Here is a 20762-nt window from a genome sequence, read left to right as displayed (position 1 = left end):
TATATATATTAGAAAGGCTATCACAAGGCATGAAATGATTAGACCAAATGTCACAACCCCACATACTTTCACAGACAAGTACGTAATGGAACATGTTTCAAAAGGATGGAGAATTAGAGTTTAAGTTTCTTGGCAAGACAAAAGGAAATTGTGGAGATCTGTGGCTTGAGGTAAAATGTCTTTCAAGGAATATGTTTTTAACCAGCCTTTAATGTTTGGCAACTTACCCACCTCCTGGCGCTTGCCCCCTTGTATGGTTCTTATCACTCGAACATGGAAGAGACGGGGCCACATCACTTCTGAGCTTCGTTATAAAAGACATCGGCTTCTATCTTGAGTATTGTCTCTGCTCTCTCTGGGAGAAGCCAGCTGTATGTCATACAGACATTCTGACAGCCCTTGGAGTGGCTGGTGTGGCACATGCTAGAGTGAGCTTGTAGTTGGAGCCTCTTTAGTTCAGACTAGAAATGACTGCATCACCCACTAAGAGCTCGACTGCAGTATTGTTAGAGTGTGAGCCACAGCAAACAACTAAGCTGCTCCTGGATTCCCAAACACAGAAAAGGTGAGTTTTATGAGTATGCATGTTTTAAAGTATTAAGTTAGGGGGGATTTGCTCTGTAACAATAGATAACGAATGCAGCATTCTGACTCATTTTGAAGTATCTATGGCCATATGTACACATATATTTTGCAGGTGACTCAAAATACAGTTACAGTTTTCAAATTTGGGTTTCTCAATAAAATTGAGGTCTATAAAAGTCAAGGTAGAGACAGCATGAGAGGCTGGGTTGGACTTCCATCAGGGTAGTGGCTCCGAGTTCACCAGACCGCTGGAGAGTGCTGGGTTCTGGCCTCCCTCTGGCCTCCAACTTCCAGAGGGCCTGAGAACCCAGGGGACTGCCTGACAGTCCTGGATTCTGCCTCCATGTAGTACTGAGCTTCCCCTAATTGTACCATACCATCCCCTACCTGGGGTTTTGGGAGGCTCCTCCCAAAGCTCCAGGGCAGATCTGGCTTTGGTAGGCTAAGGCTGAGATCCTAGCATACAGCCAAGAGGGTGGGTTCAGACCTCCAACCGGGTAATGGCTGGGATCTCAGCAGACTGCCAGAGAGTGCCCGGTTCTGGCCCCCCTCTGGTATAGGGTTGACAATGCACTGGACTGCCTGAGAGCCCCGGGATCCTGCCTCCATGTGGTGAAGGAAGCCTGAGTGCACCTGACTGGAAAATGAATTGGGCTTCTGTGGGTACTCCTGAAAAGCTGATCTGAAGCCATCAGTTCCCTCCAAAATAAACCTGAGAGAATCCGTACCAACCAGCTTTACATAACCAGTAAAGAAAGGATCTAGGCACCACGATAATAAATAGGAGGCATACTTCACCTTAATTCTCATATCAGAATCATAAACAACAAAGGAAACTCATGTGCCAAAACCGCAACAAAAGAATAATAAAATGGAAAGCCAAAACATTACGTCCCCACAAAACTCCACCAGTCCTGTAAAAGAGTTCTACAGGGACAACCCCCTAGAGATAACCCAGGACACTGAATTTAAAAGAACATCATAAACAGGATCAAGGAATTCAACGAATTTAAAGAACACAGGAACAAAGAAATCAAAGAGCTAAAAGAAGATAGGGACATTCTGAATGAATGCACAAAAGACAGAAACATTGAAGAAAATTCAGGCAGAAATGAAGAAGGAAGTGCAAAACTCAATAAGCCAACTTGAAACACCAGGGGAAAGCCTCACCTCTAGAATGAATGAAATGTAAAACAGAACATCATCACTGGAGGATAAAGTTGAAGAACTAGACCACTCAAGCAAAGAGTATGGAAAATTTGAAAAAACACAGGAATGGAATATGCAAGAGATGTGGGATACCATGAAAAGACCAAATCTACAGATCATAGGAACAGGGGAAGGAGAAGAATTTCAGGTTAATGGTGTTGACCAGATCTTAAATAGGATTGTGGAAGAGAATTTCCCAAAATTAAGGAAAGACATCTCCATACAAATACAGGAAGTACACAGAACACCAAATAGAAAGGATCAGAAAAGAATCTCCCCACGATATATCATAGTAAAAACACTAGATGTAAAGAACAAAGAGAGAATACTGAAAGCAGCAAAAGAAAAACAAGTCACATACAAAGGAAAGCCCATCAGAATTACAGCTGACTTATCAATGCAAACTATAAAAGCCAGAAGAGCCTGGACCAAGGTATTTCCAGTTTTACATGACAATAGATGTCAGCCCAGAATACTATATGCAGCAGAATTGTCTATTATAGTTGAGGGGGGAAGAAAAATCTTCCACGACACCAACACCCTGAAAGAATACCTGTCCACAAAACCAGCCCTTCAAAGAATACTTGAAGCAATACAGAGAGCAGAGAGAGAAACAACTATACTCTAGGTGCAATGAAAGAAAATAAACAAAGATATAATCTAGGAAACACAAAATTATACAGAGAACACAAACAGCAATCAAAATGATGGCAACCAACACACACCTTTCAATAATAACCTTAAATAACAATGGACTGAACTCCCCAGTCAAAAGACACAGGCTAAGCAAATGGATTAAGAAACAAAATCCAACTCTTTGCTGTCTGTAAGAAACCCATCTCACCCTTAAGGGCAGGTACTACCTTAAAGTAAAAGGATGGAAAAGAATATGCCAAGAAAATGGCACTAAGAAACATGCAGGGGTTGCAATTCTAATATCTGACAAAATAGACTTCGAAGTAAAACTAATCAGAAGAGATAAGAAGGGTCACTTCATTCTGATCAAAGGAACAGTCAACCAAGAAGATATTACAATACTTAACACATATGCACCAAATTCTGGTGCACCCAAATTCATAAAAACAGCACTTAAAGGACTTTAAGACACAGATTAACCCCAACTCAGTAATAGTAGGGGACTTCAATATCCCATTAGACAGGTCAACTGGACAAAGAATAAACAGAGAGATGTCTGAATTAAATGATACCATACATCAAATGGACCTAACAGACATCTTTTGATTATTCCACCCAAACACCAAAGAATACACTTTCTACTCAGCACTTCATGAAATTTTTCCAAAAACTGACCACATATTGGGCCACAAAACAAATAAAAAAATGTTGAAATAATTTCATGCATTCTATAGGACCACAAAACAATAAAGCTCAAAATCAACATGGGACGAAGCCCTAGTCACTACACAAACTCATGGAGATTGAACAGCATACTCCTGAACAATGAGCGGGTCCAAAGAGAAATCAAGAATGAAATAAAAGAATTCCTGGAATTCAACAAAAATGAAAATACAACACAACACAACCCCTGGGACACATTAAAGCAGCCCTAAGAGGGAAGTTAATAGCTCTAAGTGCCTACATTAAAAAATTAGAAAGAACCCAAATAAATGACTTAACACTAACTCAAGGCACTGAAAGGCAAGAACAAATGAAATCCAAACCCAGCAGAAGAGAAGAAATAACAAAAATCAAAGCAGAAATTAATGAGCTATAAAGAAAGAAAACAATACAAAAGAATCAATGAATCTAAGAGCTGGTGCTTTGAAAAGCTACACAAGATAGACAGATCCTTAGTACAGTTAACCAAAAGAAAGAAAGAGCAAATCCAAATCAACAAAATCAGAGATGAAAGGGGAAACATCACAACAGACACCCAAAAGATCCAGACCATTATAAGGGAATATTTTAAAAACTACACGCTACTAAATCTGAAAGTCTAAAAGAAATGAATGGATATCTGAAATCATGGAAACCTCCAAAGTTAAACCAAGATGAGATTAAACATCCATAACATATAAGGAAATTGAAACAGTCATACAAATACTCCCAACTGGAAAAAGCCCAGGCCCAGATGGATTTACAGCAGAATTCTACCAGGCATTTAATGAAGACCTCCAACCAATACTACGTAAATTATTCAAAATGATAGAAACAGAGGGAGAACTCCCAAATTCCTTCTATGAAGCCAGAATCACTCTAATACACAAATTGGGGAAAGACACAACCAAAAAAGAAAACTACAGACAAGCATCCTTAATGAACATAGATGTAAAAATTCTCAACAAAATACTTGCAAACCACATACAGACACACATCAAAAGATCATTCACCATGATCAAGTAGGCTTTACTACAGAGATACAGGGATGGTTCAATATATGCAACTCAATAAATGTCATTAATATAAATGGACTCAAAAAAACACATTGTCATCTCAATAGATGCAGAAAAGGCTTTTGACAAAATTCAGCATGCATTTATGTTCAAAGTCCTAGAGGGAATTGGACTGGAGGGAACATACCTCAACATAATTAAAGTCATATATAATAAACCCACAGCCAACATCATTCTAAATGGAGAAAAACTGGAAGCATTCCCATTAAAATCAGGAACCAGACAAGGATGTCCACTATCTCCACTCCTTTTTAACATAGTTCTAGAAACTCTTGCTAGAGCTATAAGACAAGAGAAGGAAATTAAAGAGTACTAATTGGAAAAGAAGAGGTCAAACTATCATTTTTTTTCCAGATGATATGATACTATACCTAAGAGATCCAAAAAGTTCCACCAGAAAACTCCTAGAACGGATCAACACTTTTGGTATAGTAGTAGGTTATAAAATCAATCTACAAAAACCAGTAGCTTTTTTATATACCAATACACACATTTGGAGAAAGAATACTGGGAAATGCTCTCATTCACAATTGCTGCAAAAAAATTAAAATATCTTGGAATAAATCTGACCAAAGACACCAAAGATCTCTACAATGAAAATTTTAAATCATTAAAGAGATTGAGGAAGACACCAGGAAATGGAAGGACCTCCCATGTTCATGGATTGGAAGAAATAATATTGTTAAAATGACCATCCTACCATAAGCTGTATATAAGGATTCAATGCAATCCCAATCAAAATCCCCATGACATACTACTTCACAGATTTAGAAAAATGCATCCTTAAACTCATAGGGAGGCACAAAAGACTCCGGATAGCCAAAGCAACCCTGAGCACAATGAGCAACACTGAGGGGATTACTATACCAGATCTCAAAGTATTCTACAGAGCCATAGTCACAAAAACAGCATTGTACTGGCACAAAAACAGACACAAAGATCAATGAAACATCACTGAAGATCCAAACCTGAGTACATGCAATTTCAGCCACCTGATATTTGACAAAGGTGCCAAGAGCACACAATAGAGGAAAGAGAGCAACTTCAACAAATGGTGCTGGCAAAACTGGATCTCCACCTGTAGAAGAATGAAACTAGACCCTTATCTTTTGCCTTGCAGAAAAGTCAACTCCAAATGGATCAAAGACCTCAATGTGAAACTGGAAACCCTGAAACTATCAGAAGAAAATAGTGGAAGTAACTTACAGGATATAGGTGTAGGAAAGGATTTTCTAAATCAGACAGAAGTTGCTCAGGAATTAAGGTCAGCAATCAATAATTGGGTCATCATTAAACTAAAAAGCTTCTGTACAGAAAAAGAAACAAAAAAGTGAAGAGAAAACTCACAGAATGGGGAAAAAATCTTCACCAGTGACACATCTAACAAAGGTTTAACATCCAGAATATATAAAGAACTCGAAAAACAAAGAATCGAGAAACCAAATGACCCAATTAAAAGATGGGCTAAAGATCTAAATAGATAGTTCCCAAATGAAGAAATAAAGATGGCTAAGAAATATTTCAAAAAGTGCTCAACGTCATTAGTAATTAGGGAAATGCAAATTAAAACTATCACCTTTATCCAACCAGACTGACTAGGAACAAGAGAACAAATGATACCAAATGCTGGTGAGGATGTGGAGAAAGGGAATGCTTATTCACTGCTGGTGGGATTGCAAACTCATGCAGCCTCTACGGAAACCAGTGTGGAGAACTCTTAAAAAACTAAAAATGAACCTACCATATGACCCAATCATACCACTCCTTGGCATATACCCAGAGGACTCATCCTATTGTAGAGGCACTTGTACATCCATGTTTGTTGCTGCTCTTTTCAGAATAGCTAAGAGATGGAAGCAGCCTAAGTGCCCCTCAGCTGATGAGAGGTTAACAAAAATGTGGTATATTTACACAATGGAGTTCTATTCAGCAGTAAAGAAAGATGAAATAATGAAATTTGCAGGTAAATTGATGGATCTAGAAACTGTTATACTAAGTGAAGTAACACAGACTCAGAAAAAAAAAGAAGTATGTTCTCCCTCATATATGGCTCCTAGCACCAAATCCTTTTAAATTCCAGATCCTTTTAATAAGATGATGCTATACAGCAGTCCCTTCTACATGAAATAACTACCATTATCATGACTTCTGCTGAGCCTGATCGCTAAACATCTTCACAACTGGACTTGGTGATGGTTGTGCTCATTCATTAAAGGAGTGCCATGAAGGGTCACTGGACCGTCACCTGAGAATCCAGCCACTCTTCCCAGCCAACTAGTCCAGCCTCGGAAGACAAAAGAAAAATGAGGAAAAACCCAATAGAGGGATGCTTTCGGAAGCCCTTGTCAAGAAACTCCAATGGACTCTCACATGAACATTTGAAAAATTACCCTTTTCTGACTTTTTTCTAGTTCCCTGTCTAGAACTTGTAATGTTAATTACTCTTGCCTTTACTTCTCCTTCACATCTTCTATTCATGATTCAAAGACTTTCTTTTCCCCTTAGAGACAAGAGTTATGCAATTTGGGAGTCTTTTAAATGGACCCACTGAAGTGGTACTCCAATTGCCTCACCCTGTGTCTCTCTTCAGCATAGAAGAAGCCAGCGTCGTCCCTATTGGCAATTTCGGTAACCCCTTCAGACGATGCTGTGATAAGAATAGTAAGTAGGAATTGTCTAGGCAGTTAGGGTAAAAAGACCCCAAAGAAATATAGCCAGTTTCTTGGTGAAAAGTCAAAATGTCCTTGGGCCTGTTAGCAACATACTCTGTTCAAAGGCCAAAAATGTCAAAAATATTTGGGAGCTTGTATTTAATCCTTAAAAGATTTTAGGCGTACCTCTTCAGAGGGGGGAATGTTGGAGGGGAGGGAGTGGGCATGGATTTGAACAAAACACCTTATATGCATGTATGAAATTCTCAATAAAGTTCTTGTAAAAGTAAAAAAAGAAAATTCAAGGTAGAATTAAGGTTATACCAAAAGGTCATTTGACAACTTAGGCACTTCTCAAAGGAAAGAGACAGAATCTATTCACTGCTCATGTAAGGAGCCATTTTTTAGGCCAGTGGGAATAATTTCCTCTATCACCACAGGAGGGCAACAAACATTGAGGCAGAACCTAGAGCTATGTGACAGAAATCATGTTTAATAATATGCAGAGAACTGGGATTGGAGTAGAAACCTAGGCAGAACTTCAATTAAAGTTGAGAAACATTTCTCCTGTAATTAAGACGTACAAGAATCTGTTTCATAAAAGCAACAGAAGAAATGACCTGCCATGATCTATGAATATTTGTGTTCTCAAGGTGATGGTATTAGAAGGTGAAGTCTTCGGGAGGTAAATAACCCAATAGGGACGAGTTCTCATGAATGGGATTGAGATCCTTATCAAACAGACCCAGTCCTTACCTTTCTATCATGTAGAAGCAGCCCTTATCAGGAAAGGGATCTTCCAGCATGGAAGACAGACTTTTAGTTCCCAGAACAGTTAGAAACAAATATTTACTGTTTATAAGCTATTCAGTCATGATATTTGTTACAGCAGTCAAACTGACAGGACACAAGCCTTCTCAGAAATAGAATGCTGTCACTGGAGTCTGTAACCAGAAACACTGAACCAGATCTCAGGAGGCAAGAACAGTATGAGACACAGAAAAGAGGAACAGGGCATGTCTTTGAATAAAGGAACAGTTGACTGACCAAATAAAGAACTAGGGCAACTGGAGAATCTGATACACCCATGGAACAAAACTGGGACAATCTGTTCAGACAGTAGTTTTCACTAAAAACAGTGAAGAACTGAAAGCGTGTAAGTGTGTTTCAGAATCCTTCAGAATGTTCTTATGGTCCTTTTCACAGTTAGGACAATGTTTACTTGAATATATAATAGAATGAAATATGGAGAGGAAATTTGCAGAATTTAGATCCAGTAACTATCACCAAATTGTAAACCTTCATGATCTGTTATACACAGAGCTTACAGAATGTATCTAATGCTGGTTGGGAACCTCAGGCTGGGAATGTGTACAAATAAACTATGTAGAAGCCACACTAGAATGCTTTCTTAAAAACATTATTTTGATCATCACAATGCAGAATTATTATTAAATAATGTCCAATAGTATCAGGCAGTATCATCTATGGTAGAGTAGTATAATCAAGGTCTGCATGAAGTTGGACCTTTATCACTGAAAATCAGGGAAAATGTAACATGCAGTGCAGTACTTGGCATTTTGTGGAAACACCAAAAATGTCAACTGGGGAGACTGAGACAAACTCGAGGGAAGAAGATAGCATTGTGAAGCTAGTGGAAATGATCAGCATGCCATCAGTGCCCATGTGCACAAAATAGACAAAAATGTTGATAGTTTGTGATTTCTACTGCTTGGAGGAAAATATCCTACTAGGGGTAGAGCAGAGTGTGGGATCAGTATATAGTCATCAAAATCATCGCTGAAAAATTGCGGTGGCACATGCCTTTAGTCCCAGCACTTTGGGAGGCAGAGGCAGGCGGATCTCTGTGAGTTCAAGGCCAGCCTGGTCAACATAGTGAGTTCCAGGACAGTTGGGGCTACAGGGAGACACTGTCTCAAAAAGACCAAAAAGAAATTGTTCCCTTTTATCAGTACTCTCAGTGATTGTCAATCAATATTTCACATACCTGTTTTAGTAGACTGATGAGCCACGGACCCAGGCATAGGTTAAAGAAGAGGGGCAGAGAATAAGCTACTCTCAAAAGGATTTACAGGTCCTGGCATTTTGCACGGTACCTTTGCATCTTTTTTCTTGGCAGTTAAACATACTGGCTCCTCTTCCAGAGGACTTGGGTTCAGTTCCCAGCACTCACATGGCTGCTAAAAGTCTTTTGTAGCTCCAATTCCAGGGGAATCCCACACCCTCTTCTGGCTTCTGTGGAGAAGTATACTAATAATACTCCTCAAACTATTCCACAAAATAGAAAGTAAAGGGAATTACCAAACTTATTTTATAAAGCCAGTATAACCCTGATACCAAAATGGAAAAAGACACAACAGAAAAAGAAAATTATTTATGTAAAAATTCTCCAAATACTTTCAAAGTGAATTCAACAACACTTAAAAAGATGCATAATGAGAAAGTGGGCTTCATTCTAGGAATTCAAAGATGTTTCAACAAATTCAAGTCAATAAATACAATAGGGTACACATGGACTTAAGGACAGAAAATACATAATCATATGAATAGATGTAGCAAAGGTCTTTAACAAAAATCAACATCTTTAATGATAAAATTCTTGAAGAAAATAGAATGGGTATACCTCAACTTAATAAAGACTCTATATGACAACCTTGAAGCCAATATTGTATTAAATGAGTAAAAAGCTGAAAACATTTCGTTTAAAAGCAGGAATGAGAAGAGGCTATTAGTCTTTTCCATTGTTCAATTTAGTGTTTGAAGTCTTAGCTAGAGGATTAAGGCAAGAGAAAGAAAAGGGGAAATTATCCTTACCTGCCCACAATGGGTCCTACACTTAAGTATGCTAACAATTACACCAGAAAATTCTTAAATACTTTCAACAAAAAATCAGGACACAAAACCAACATTAGAAAAAAAATCAGTAGCTCTTCCACACACCAATAAAGACCATGCCAATTAACAAGTCAGGATAACAAGCACATTCATAATAGCCCACAACAAACAAAACAAAACAGAAGAAACAGCCCTTGGATGACCTAACCAAGCATGTGAAACCTCTCTACAATGATAATACTAAAACACTGAAGAAAGGGATAGAAGAAGACCTTAGAAGAAGAAAGACCCTCCCATGTCATGGATCAGTAGGATTAATAATGTGAAAATGGCTGTATTAATGAAGGTGATCTAAAAACTGAATAAAATCCCCATGAAAATTCCAATAACATTTTTCACAGAACCAGAAAAAGATCTACATATTACACATAAATATAAATCTGGGTTTTTTTTTGCATTCTGTGAAGAATGTGTGTGTGTGTGTGTGTGTAGAGAGAGAGAGAGAGAGAGAGAGAGAGAGAGAGAGAGAGAGAGAGACAGAGACAGAGACAGAGAGAGACAGAGGAGAGAGAGACTATATATAGGAAAGAAAGGTCTAAATGGAGGATGAAGAGAGCAAGACAGAACAAGACAGAGGAGTGGAGTTGGCAGAAAATAAATATAACAGACTGTAATAGATAACACATTGGTAAACTGTCATGTGATCTTTAAGCTTACTAACAAGCTGGCTCTGGAAGTAGGGTAGACCCCCCCTTTTTAGACTCAAGTATGTGTGTCTCAAAGTAGCTTCCACAGCCTCCTGTCCTGGGTCAAGCTAGTCCTGGTTCTACAACATGGAGAAGGAAAAATATCAAGTAGCTAAGGATGTGAAAAAACATTGCAACCTTGAGAAATGCCAGAAGCTAAACTATTTCCAGTAGAGGTGACTATTGTTGATCTCATTGTATAAAAATGCCTGTGGTGGGAAAGAGAAGTCAAAAGTTCATCCATAGAGAGGAGCTCAATTGGAAATTCCAGCTAGCCCTCTCAACTTCCCCAGTTATTTCTGCGGGCCATTATAAACTCCTGATTTGATGATGCATTATCATCATCTGCAGCTTTCAATTTATTCTTTTACCTTTGCTTGTTGTATATGTAATAAACTCACTTTATTCAATGATGAAAGTATGGCTATTGTAACTAATACTCTGAACTGTACATACACATGTTTTATCCCACATACATAACCAGATTTAATAATACAGATACATAAATAGAAGGGGAACTATTTGGGAAAGGAAAGGGACTAGCAACAGTTGGGGGCAGGGAATGTATAAATAAATTATATAAATTCCATGGTGTACTTGAATGAACTATTTTTTTAATGTCTTTTTGAGACAGGGTCTCCCTGTAGCCCCAGCTGTCCTGGAACTTGCTATATAGACCAGGCTGGCCTCGAACTCACAAAGATCCTCCTGCCTCTGCCTCCCAAGTGCTTGAAGCCCATCATTTTGTACAATAAATTTACACAATAGTGAAACATTTTTAAGAAAGGTACAAGAATTAGGGGCTGGAGAGTTAGCTCAGTGGTTAAGAGCACTGACTGCTCTTGCTGAGGACCCGGGTTCGATTCCCAGCACCCACGTGGCGGCTATGAGCCATACTTAACTCCAGTTTCAGGGAATCTGAAGCCCGCTTCTGACCTCCGCGGCATTGCACGACACGGGTGCACTCACATACACTTACAGACATAAAATAAAAGTAATAAATAAAATACTAAAAAATTAAAAAGAAAAAAAGAGAGGTACAAGAATTAGAGAGAAATGGAGCTAGACTCCCCATGCTCATCATGAACTTTCTTATTTCTGAACTTCTTTATTTTGGTATCATAAACTGCATTATTGTTTAAGGTATTCTAATCTGCTTCATTTGTGCCCACAACCAAATGCAGCCTTGACAGTACACTGGCTGAAAAGAGAAAGGAACATGAACAGAAGTGAGAAGAGACATCAATTGTGCCAGGAACAAAGGGACTCCAGGGAATCCAACACTTGGAAAGTATTCACCATTTTCAGTTTATCTAGACTCCACTCAAGTGAACCTTGTATATCCCCTGTGCCTAGACTGTGGCGACCTTTCCCATTAAATATCTTTGAGGGTGGAAATACCTTCTCCAGCAGCCAGCATTAGCTTTGACTATTGTTCATCAGGAATAATAGCTTCCTCTTAAGCAGCAACAATCCTAAACATGTTAAAACATACATGGTGATTCATGTTTGTGAGATTCATGAGATGTATTTTGAAAGTCATTATCATTTCCAGAACTATCAGATGTTAATTACTATAGAACACTGGATTTAGTTAATAACGAATTATTAAGCATGTACTGCCTCAGGCTCCCTCTTTGTCTGTCTTTATGAAGGTTATTGTCATTTTCAAGTGCAGTTCAGAAAGGCATTCTCAAGTGTAGTGTGACCTGGCAAATACAGCCCTCTTTGACGACAAGCTAGCCACTAGAAATCTGAAGTCATCCTTGCATCTTCCTTCATTTCCTTCTTGTGGACTTTGGTTCTTTGCTATCTTGCACTTGCTCCTCCTATGTTAAGAACTGTCCATCTTCCAACACTACTTTTTGCATCTTGAAACAGGCCTCTGATGACCCCATTATTTTCCTCACTTCCTGGGTAAATATACATAAAACAGTACAGCTGTTACCCTGAATTTCCTCCTAGATACCTGATCAAAGCAGAAAAAGGTCAAGGGAAGGCTATTCCCCAATTTGCTTAATCTTCTGGCTCTGGCATCCTTTGAAAATGATGTTGTTAAGAGGTGTGGCAGCTGGGACTTCGAGAAAGATGGGATGGAACAGTAGCAAGGTAAAATGCCTTGTCAGCATGTGTAGTCTGGACAGATTGACAATGGGAAGGAAAAGCAAGGGCCAGGTAAGAGCAGGAGGAGAAAAATGAAAGATGCACAAGGAGAAATTAATAGAACCACCTGGGGCACATCTTAGAATGTGTACACAGGAAGACTATGAAATCAGAGTGCCGGGGCATGCAGTCACTGTAACTCCTTTATTTGTCTTGTTAGGTCTTCGGCAAGTTACTTAACTTTAACTCTCAGGTTCCTCATCGTACCAGCAGGAAAGCTACTAGGTTATAGAGATAGATCATTTAGAATAGAGCATGTCACACAGAAGTTGGCTTTATCATTATTATTCTTACATACTCATGATAAAAAAAATCATTTCTATTCTACCTAAATTCTAAAATGATACAGAGACTTAAATACTAATGAATCACTAGTAGAATATTTCTATCAGTTATTAGAGGATTTAATAAATTAAAAAATACCATTCATATTACAATGGTCAAAATATATCTGCTACGGGAATACTACAGTCAGAGCTCGCTCTTTTTCCTTCACCATTTGAACTTTTCTTGCTCTGGTTTCTGCCTGTTAGTTTGCATTTTTTATACCTATGAGTTAGAGATATCAGAAGACAATTGTGCCCTTCATAAGTGTAACATATTACTCTTACTAAAACTATATAAAGAAAAACAACGTGGATATTCAATAACCTTTGTATGAGTCCTTGAATTATATCATATTTACCATAAACTATTAACATTTACAGAGAAAGGTGCTCCAGGAGTGAAGGAACAAATAGGCCCAGAGAAACTGGAAGTCAACTTTAGTATTGTTATATATTATCTTCTTTGGGTGGTAAGTGAATTTAGACATACTCGTAACATGGAGAGGCACTGAAAATCAAAAAATATATATAATATGAAGTTCATATTTACCTGATAGCTACTTCAGGTTTTTTCCCCTATTAAAAAAGTACTTCAAATTTTCCAAGATACAACCTTAAGCTAAATCAGGTTAAGACTCTTGGCTACTGGATTAAATGTGGAGTCAGGAGTTACCATCTCCTGCCAGTGGGGAGCCCTCAAAGCTACTTCATCGGGGCTGCAATCAGTCCTCTCATCACTTGAGGAGCTCAGAATCAATTGAGATGGGCCTCAGCCAGGGAAAAGCAGTTCCTTTCTAAGTAAACAGAACCATTCTTGTACGAAATGATCTAGAAAGTAGATGACAGAAGACATTTCAACTTTTTGACTTGGTAAAGTATAGGATATCTTTTTAAATATCTGACTTCTGAGACACCTTTGGAGATACAGAAAATGTCATGATGGATAGAACTAATTCTAGCAGGTCTTTGACATTCTCTTTTCCCTCTGGCCAAACAGTAGAACTAGATTTCATTTTCAATGTTCAGAATCCAGATTCTGTGATTTTTATATTTAAATGTGCTCAGCTAACCACAAGGACCTCACAGCAAGGAGATGTGTGTTTTTGAAACACATATTGGCAGAAAAAAGGTCCACTATCATATGTAATGGCTGCATATTGGTTACAGTATGAACCCAGGGTCAGGGTGGAGGGCACAGATTCCCCTCAACCTGCCAGGGAACCTATGATATGAGCAGAAGTTCTGTCAGGAGCTGAACTGTGTCTGCCTTTCCCATTTCATGTGTTGCAATCCCAACCCTCATTACCTCTAAATGTCACTGTATTGGAGACAGGGTATTTAAAGAGGCAATTAGGTTAAAATGGGCTCTACTCCAATATGATTTGTGTTCTTTTTAAAATAGTTTATTATTCTTTTAAAAAATTTATTTACTATTTTATTTTAATTTAAGTGTATGAGCATATTGCCTGCAGGTAAGTACCCCTATGTTGTGCAAAGCCCTCAGAGGCCAGAAGAGGGCATCAGATCCCCTGGAACTGGGGTTTTGGAGAACTGTTAGCCACCATGTGGGTACCGAGAACTGAACCCAGGTCCTCTGCAAGAGCAGCCAGGGATCTTCACTGCTGGGCCATCTCTCTAGTCCTATTTTGTGCTCTTATACAAAGAGGAAATGTGTACAGAGATAGGAAGATCATGAAGAAGAGCACCCTTGGAAGAAACCACCCCAGTCAACACTTTGGGGTGAGACTTGTAGTTCTAGATATTGAGACAACGAATTTTTGTTGTTTAAACTACCTAGCCTGCGTCACTTTGTTATGACAACACAAGGAACTCATATACACTGAATTTTTCACTTATTAGACCTCATTAGATCTATGTCTGTATTCAGTGAAGAATCAGTCTCAAAAGGGACATTTGGTACCAACTAGTTCAAGAGCTCTTAGAATCGGGGAAAGTGAGAGGAGGCGGTACATAAGAAGGCTAATATATATATGAGACAGGGTCTTCCTGTAGCGCCAGCTGGCCTGAAACTCATTATGTAGAACAGGCTGACCTTGCTCTCATACAGATCTGCCTGCCTTTGCCTCCTGAGTGCTGGGATTAAAGGTATGTGCCACCATGCCCAGCTGAAGGGCATATATATATTTTAATCTTTTTGAGACAGGGTCTCCCTGTCATCCTAGCTGACCTGGAATTCACTACGTAGACCAGGCTGGTCTTGAACTCACAGAGATCCATCTGCCCCTGCCTCCCAAGTGCTGGAATTAAGGGCATTCACCACCATGCCCAGTAGGGCTAATATTTTTAACATACACACACACAGAGAAAAAAAATCCTCCTTGGCTTGACTTCCAGATGGCCAATACAATGTGATGCGCATTCTTATATGCCTGCCCTTCTATGATAGGCTCTATCCCTCTGCAGTTGTAAGCCAAAGAAGCCTTCTCTCATTAAGTTGCCTTGTTGGGGTATTTTATGACAGTACAAGAAAAAAGACTAAGACAAAACTAAAATAAAGTGAGAGAAGGAGATAATAAAAGCAACAGAAATTCAGGCTGGGCACGGTGGGCACATACCTTTAATTCCAGTACTTGGGAGGCAGAGGCAGGCAGATCTTTGTGAGATCAAGGCTAGACTGGTTACAGAGTAAGTTCTAGGCCAGCTGGGGCTGCAGGGAGACTCTGTATCAAAAAAAAAAAAAAAAAAGATTGAGAAATACAGAGGAAGAAAGCGAAGAAACAACATATCCATGATCTCACTACTTGCAGCATAGGGGCTAGTGCCAGAGCTTTGTTATTTTTCCAGACATTTTCACATGAGCACACAAGTCTATGCACATAATTTATAACACAAACCTGTAAATTTATATATCAGCAAAAATGGGAATCGTGATTTGTGTGTGTGTGTGTGTGTGTTTGTGTGTGTGTGTGATAGGATCTTTCTGAGTAGCCCAGAGTAGTCTTAAACTCATGTTCCTTCTGCCTCAGCTTCTTAAATGTTCAGAATACAGATCTGCATCACATCTGGCTTATGATCACCTTTTCATATCATTAAAAATAATTTCTAATGTCTGATACTGTTTCTTGTATCAAGTGTATTCTAGAGATAGAGCTGGTGGGTGGGCTTCGGCATATGCTGAGGCTTTGATGTGCTTTGCTAAATTACCTTGCAGAAAGGATGTACCTATTTGTTTATTTATTTATTTATTTATTTATTTATTTATTTATTTATTTGGTCTTTTTGAGACATGTCTCCCTATAGTCCCAGCTGGCCTGGCACTTGCTATGTAGACCAGGCTAGCCTTGATCTCACAGAGATCTGACTGCCTCTGCCTCCCGAATGTTGGGATTAAAGGCGTGCATCACCACACCCGGCTATTTATTTATTTGTTTTTAATTTATGTGTATGAGTCTTGGCCTGAATACAAGTGCACCCCTGTCATTCAATGCCTATGGAGGCCGGCAGAGGGTGATGGATCCCCTCAAACTGGAGTTGGATGGCTGTTAGCAGCCATGTGGGTGCTGGGAACTGAACCTCAGTCCTTTGGAAGAGCAGCCAGTGCTCTTAACCACTGAACCATCACTCCAGCTCAGGATACACCCATTGTAATTAGTGAGTCTATTTCAAGTGCAACAGAAAACTCTGTTACCAGTAACTGTAGACTCAGCTGCTTTCTGCAAAATTCTTAGGGAGAAAAGTACGGAAACTAGAGGACTCTGAAAACCTGTGCCACCAGTGACATGGATATTGCAAGTGGCTTAATATTCTGCCCTGAGGGGAAGAAGGCATTTCCCAGGTTAGCAGAACAACAGGTGGAAGCAAGGCAGGGCAGGATCAGTACGTTCTGCATGTTCTGCAGCTGGGATGGGAGCCCTTTGCACTGCCAGGAGGGGCCACATCGGGTCAGCAGCTAGGAGTGTATTTGGAGAACATGAAACCACTAGAGCTGTAGAGAATGAAGAAGTGTGAAGGAAAGACTTGTGTTGCTCCATCGAGAGTGGAAGAGAGATCCCTGAGGGTCTCTGAGGAAGCTGGGAGGGGCCTGCAGGCTGAGGTTCCAGGGATTCACTGCAGGGAGCTGGGGTCATTGACTGTGACTCTTCAGTGTTCATCTCATCCCTGAGCTTTCAGGGCCTGGGAAAACACAGGTTATTCTAGGGAATGAGAGCTGAAGGACTGATAGCTTTTGCAGTGTGTATGTACTAATGGTAGATACTATTTGACTTTGGTTCTTTTGTCCAGTATAAAGGATCCCCAGGGGCAAACTTAAAAGGAAACAGAGACTAATCCTTAAATGAAAAAATAAAATGCATTCTGTAAACATGAAAATTATGTGTCACTCAATAAAATAGGTTGGCAAGTAAACTTCTGCTACATAATATGATAAAGAAAATAGGTTGACACCTCTTGGGAGCAGAAAGTGAATTTCATCCATCATTGAAAGACTTCAGAAGAACCTTCCACTTCCTCTAGAGTAAGTTATAGTCTCTGATTTTGTGGTAGATGGATCATGTGAGAAAGAGGATGGATGGTTTCCTTGTTGGTTAGAAGGATGCTATCACCTCTTACTGTTTCAACATCTTCACAAAGTATCTACTTGTCGTTGTGCCTTGAGCCTTTGCTGGCCAGACATACACACCAAAAACAAAGTCACGATAATCTTGAAACAAATATATTATATTATAGTGAGAATTAATAGAATTATTGATTTCTTTCTTTTCTCTTTTGTGGTTCTGGGGATGAAACCCAGGGTCTTGCACATAATAAGCTCTAATACTCTTCTAGTTTCCCAGCCCCTTGACTTCTTTGGAATTGGAATGTAAATTTACCTGCCAAAGTCTCCTCTCAAAGCAACTTACAATAAGTTTCCAATAAAACAGTTTCTTTGCCTGGGATGTTTCCTTATATCTTCAGTGGTCCGTGGAGAATCACTTCACAATCTCACTCACAACAGCCTATCAAGTTAAAAAATGGTCAAGGAAAACCAGGCTTACCGTCTACCACTGGCTTTGGCTGAGAACTTTTGAGGCGCAGAGAAGGCCTGAAGCGGGTTCGGTCATTGAAGCTCCAGCTCTTTTGCACCTTCGTGGGGCTCCCCTCAGCAGTGATGTCGGTGCTTGGGGACCTCCTGTCACCCACCGATGCTTGTCTGCTCTTAATGCTCTGGCCCCTTGGGCTAGCCATGCGCACTCGTTCCTTAAAACTTAGCTTCTGACTGTGGAGAACAGAGCCATAATTATTCCATCTCAAAAATTTTCTTCCATTCCACATGGGAAAATGAGCTGATGAAACTGTGAAAGGTCATATATAGCAACAGACAAAATAAGGTTCTCAGCAAGTAGAAGCATCAAAATAGATCTTTTTCTTATTGAAAAACTGAGCTTTATTTAATCACTGTGTTTGTATTCTTTGAGATTAGTTTCATTCTTACAGGTAGACCCATGCTTTTTGGATTTATGCAGAAAGAAAGGAGACCAGGTACAGCAGTTTGTACCTAATTACACTGAAGATATTCAAGAACAGGTTTGGAATTCACTTTAAAACCTGGTGGGTAACTTTAATTTTCCCCCTCCACTTTTGAGATGTTTTAAAAAAGATATCTTTTGTTTGGGAGTTATCCCTTTGTAATTCCTAAACATCTCCACAGGAAAACAGGGATGACAGTTACATATGTACCTACATTCAGCATGCATTTTATATACCAGGCAAAATTATGATATGCATAAATTCATGCAATATCAAAGCAACTAACAGCACTGCATACAAAATATTAAACACATGAACAGCAGGACATTTCTTCTACGCTTATACTCATTCTTGTGAAACAAAAACCACACGAGGTAGTACAGCCTCAGCATATAATGGACTGATCAATGGAAAGAGGTGTAATGTTGACTAGTACAATTTCCTGCTGTTAAAAAGGTTATTGATTTGCTGTGGCAGCTACTGGTAAATCACATTTGTTTAAACATTCAGTTCTCTGATGCTGTTGTGGGATGACCAACAATGTATTAACAACAAAATCCAAAATATATATCTTCACCCTTTCCTAGTCCTAACGTGGGTGTCTTGTGTGATGTGCTGGGGGAGCTGGTAGGAAACATGGAAACAAGGGTTGTGGATTCCTCATCGCTAATGTGAGGCTACAAGAGCCATGTAGCTAAAGGATATTTGTAGGAATCAAATGAACTGTAGAAATTGTTGCATGCCCATTTTGCTTGTTCCATTGTTTCTTTATAAAGTGCTGTGCTAGTCATTAGAAGGCAACCCACTGTTATCAGTGTGAGGGGTCCAGGACTCAGCAGGGCCTGAAGAAATAATGGGGCAATGGATCTGAGGGGGAGCCGCTTAGAACAGCTATTGTGAATCATGCTGCAGCCTCTGTGGGGGATGAAGGCAGCGTGTTCATGGATAAGGACTATTTGAGATGAAGTGGAAGCCTGGTCTTTTCCACTTACCGAAAAGTCCACTGTCCCCAACTGCAGCATGCCAACAGCAAATGTGTTTAGTGGATATGTGTTTTGTAGCTACGAAGAAACAGTAACATTTATTTTTCCATGCCTAGTTGCTTAACATCTGTTCTAAAAAGGTACTTTTGGTGTGTGTCTACATGAAGACAAATTGAATCATGAACTATGGTAGTCTGAGAGTCTGGTTAGCACTAAAGGAGTTGACCATGCAACTGACATTTCCCATCCAAAATGCAGACATGGCCACATTCAGCACAACCAGTTGAAGGCACATGCAAAGAACAGGCTGGGCAGTTTTGTGGTGAGGTTAGGTGAGTTCAAGAGTTCTGTATAACAATCCCATCAGTCAAAAGGTTTATCTGTACTTGACAAATCTATGATTAAATGATTAGATTACATTAAACGAGAACAACAAAACATCTTAAAACTACGTATTTTTATACTCAGGCTTGGTTCTCCATGTCATAAAAAATCTTTCAGTTACTTAAATAAATTTATCTAAGGGATAGGCCCCAAATGCCTACTTTCTTTAAAAGTTTTAATTATCAAATTTCCAATCTCTCTCTTTCTATTTCAGTGCATTTGCATCATAATTTAAATTACTGATGGTCTAGTCCAGGAAGCATATGTTCACTTCTGCACCTTAGATTAATGAGTGGCTTAAGCAGACGGAGCCTTCACGTCAAGATTCCTTACTGTGCTTGATCTTGTCTCTCACTTTTCTGGAATTAATGCTAATTACCCTGGAAGCGGAGTTTAGAAACTATCACACTATATTCTCCAACACCCAAGATCTTCTACTTCTCTTTTTTATCTTAACTAAATGAAGAAACTGGTAAAAAAAAATCATAAAACAATGTAATATCATCCTATTTTTTTCCTGAAAATTATTATTTATTTATTTTTATTTCATGTGTACGAGTACTTTGCCTGCATATAAGTATATTCATGCATGCAATGCCCACAGAGGCCAGAAGAAGGCGTCAGATACCCTGGAACTGAAGTTAGGAAAGGTTGTAACCACCTTGTGGGTGCTGGGAACTGAACCTGAGTCCTATGGAAGAGAAGCCAGTGCTCTTAACTGGTGAGCCATCTCTCCAGCCTCTATTTTATTCATTTTAAAAATCACAATTGCTAAGAAAGAATATCTCTAAAATGAAACAACCAGTATCATATCTACCATGGTTTATTTATGATGACAAAATACTTAAGAATTTCTCTTTTAAAATATATTTTAAAATCTGCTTCTGTGAAGCATTTTGACAGCACTTCTATAATTAATGAAAAGTAAGAAAATATTCTCTAAATATCAATATCATTTTAAAAGCACTAAAAATTAATA

The 20762-nt window shown here is 39.1% G+C and overlaps 1 protein-coding gene across 3 annotated transcripts in view; it reads right to left on the bottom strand.

Moving 5' to 3' along the window:
• Nucleotides 1-20762, bottom strand: part of Kcnq5 (potassium voltage-gated channel subfamily Q member 5) — a 613681-nt gene that overhangs the window by 51507 nt on the left and 541412 nt on the right. For all 3 annotated transcript variants that reach the window (XM_008856328.3, XM_017795162.2, XM_029557802.1), the window contains one exon: nucleotides 17945-18165. In XM_008856328.3, the coding sequence (XP_008854550.1) occupies nucleotides 17945-18165 (221 nt within the window). The remainder of the gene's footprint in view (nucleotides 1-17944; nucleotides 18166-20762) is intronic.

This window comes from Nannospalax galili, unplaced genomic scaffold (assembly GCF_000622305.1).
Source record: "Nannospalax galili isolate Female #2095 unplaced genomic scaffold, S.galili_v1.0 scaffold206, whole genome shotgun sequence".
NCBI lineage: Eukaryota > Metazoa > Chordata > Mammalia > Rodentia > Spalacidae > Nannospalax > Nannospalax galili.
This window is presented reverse-complemented; position numbering and strand designations above follow the sequence as displayed.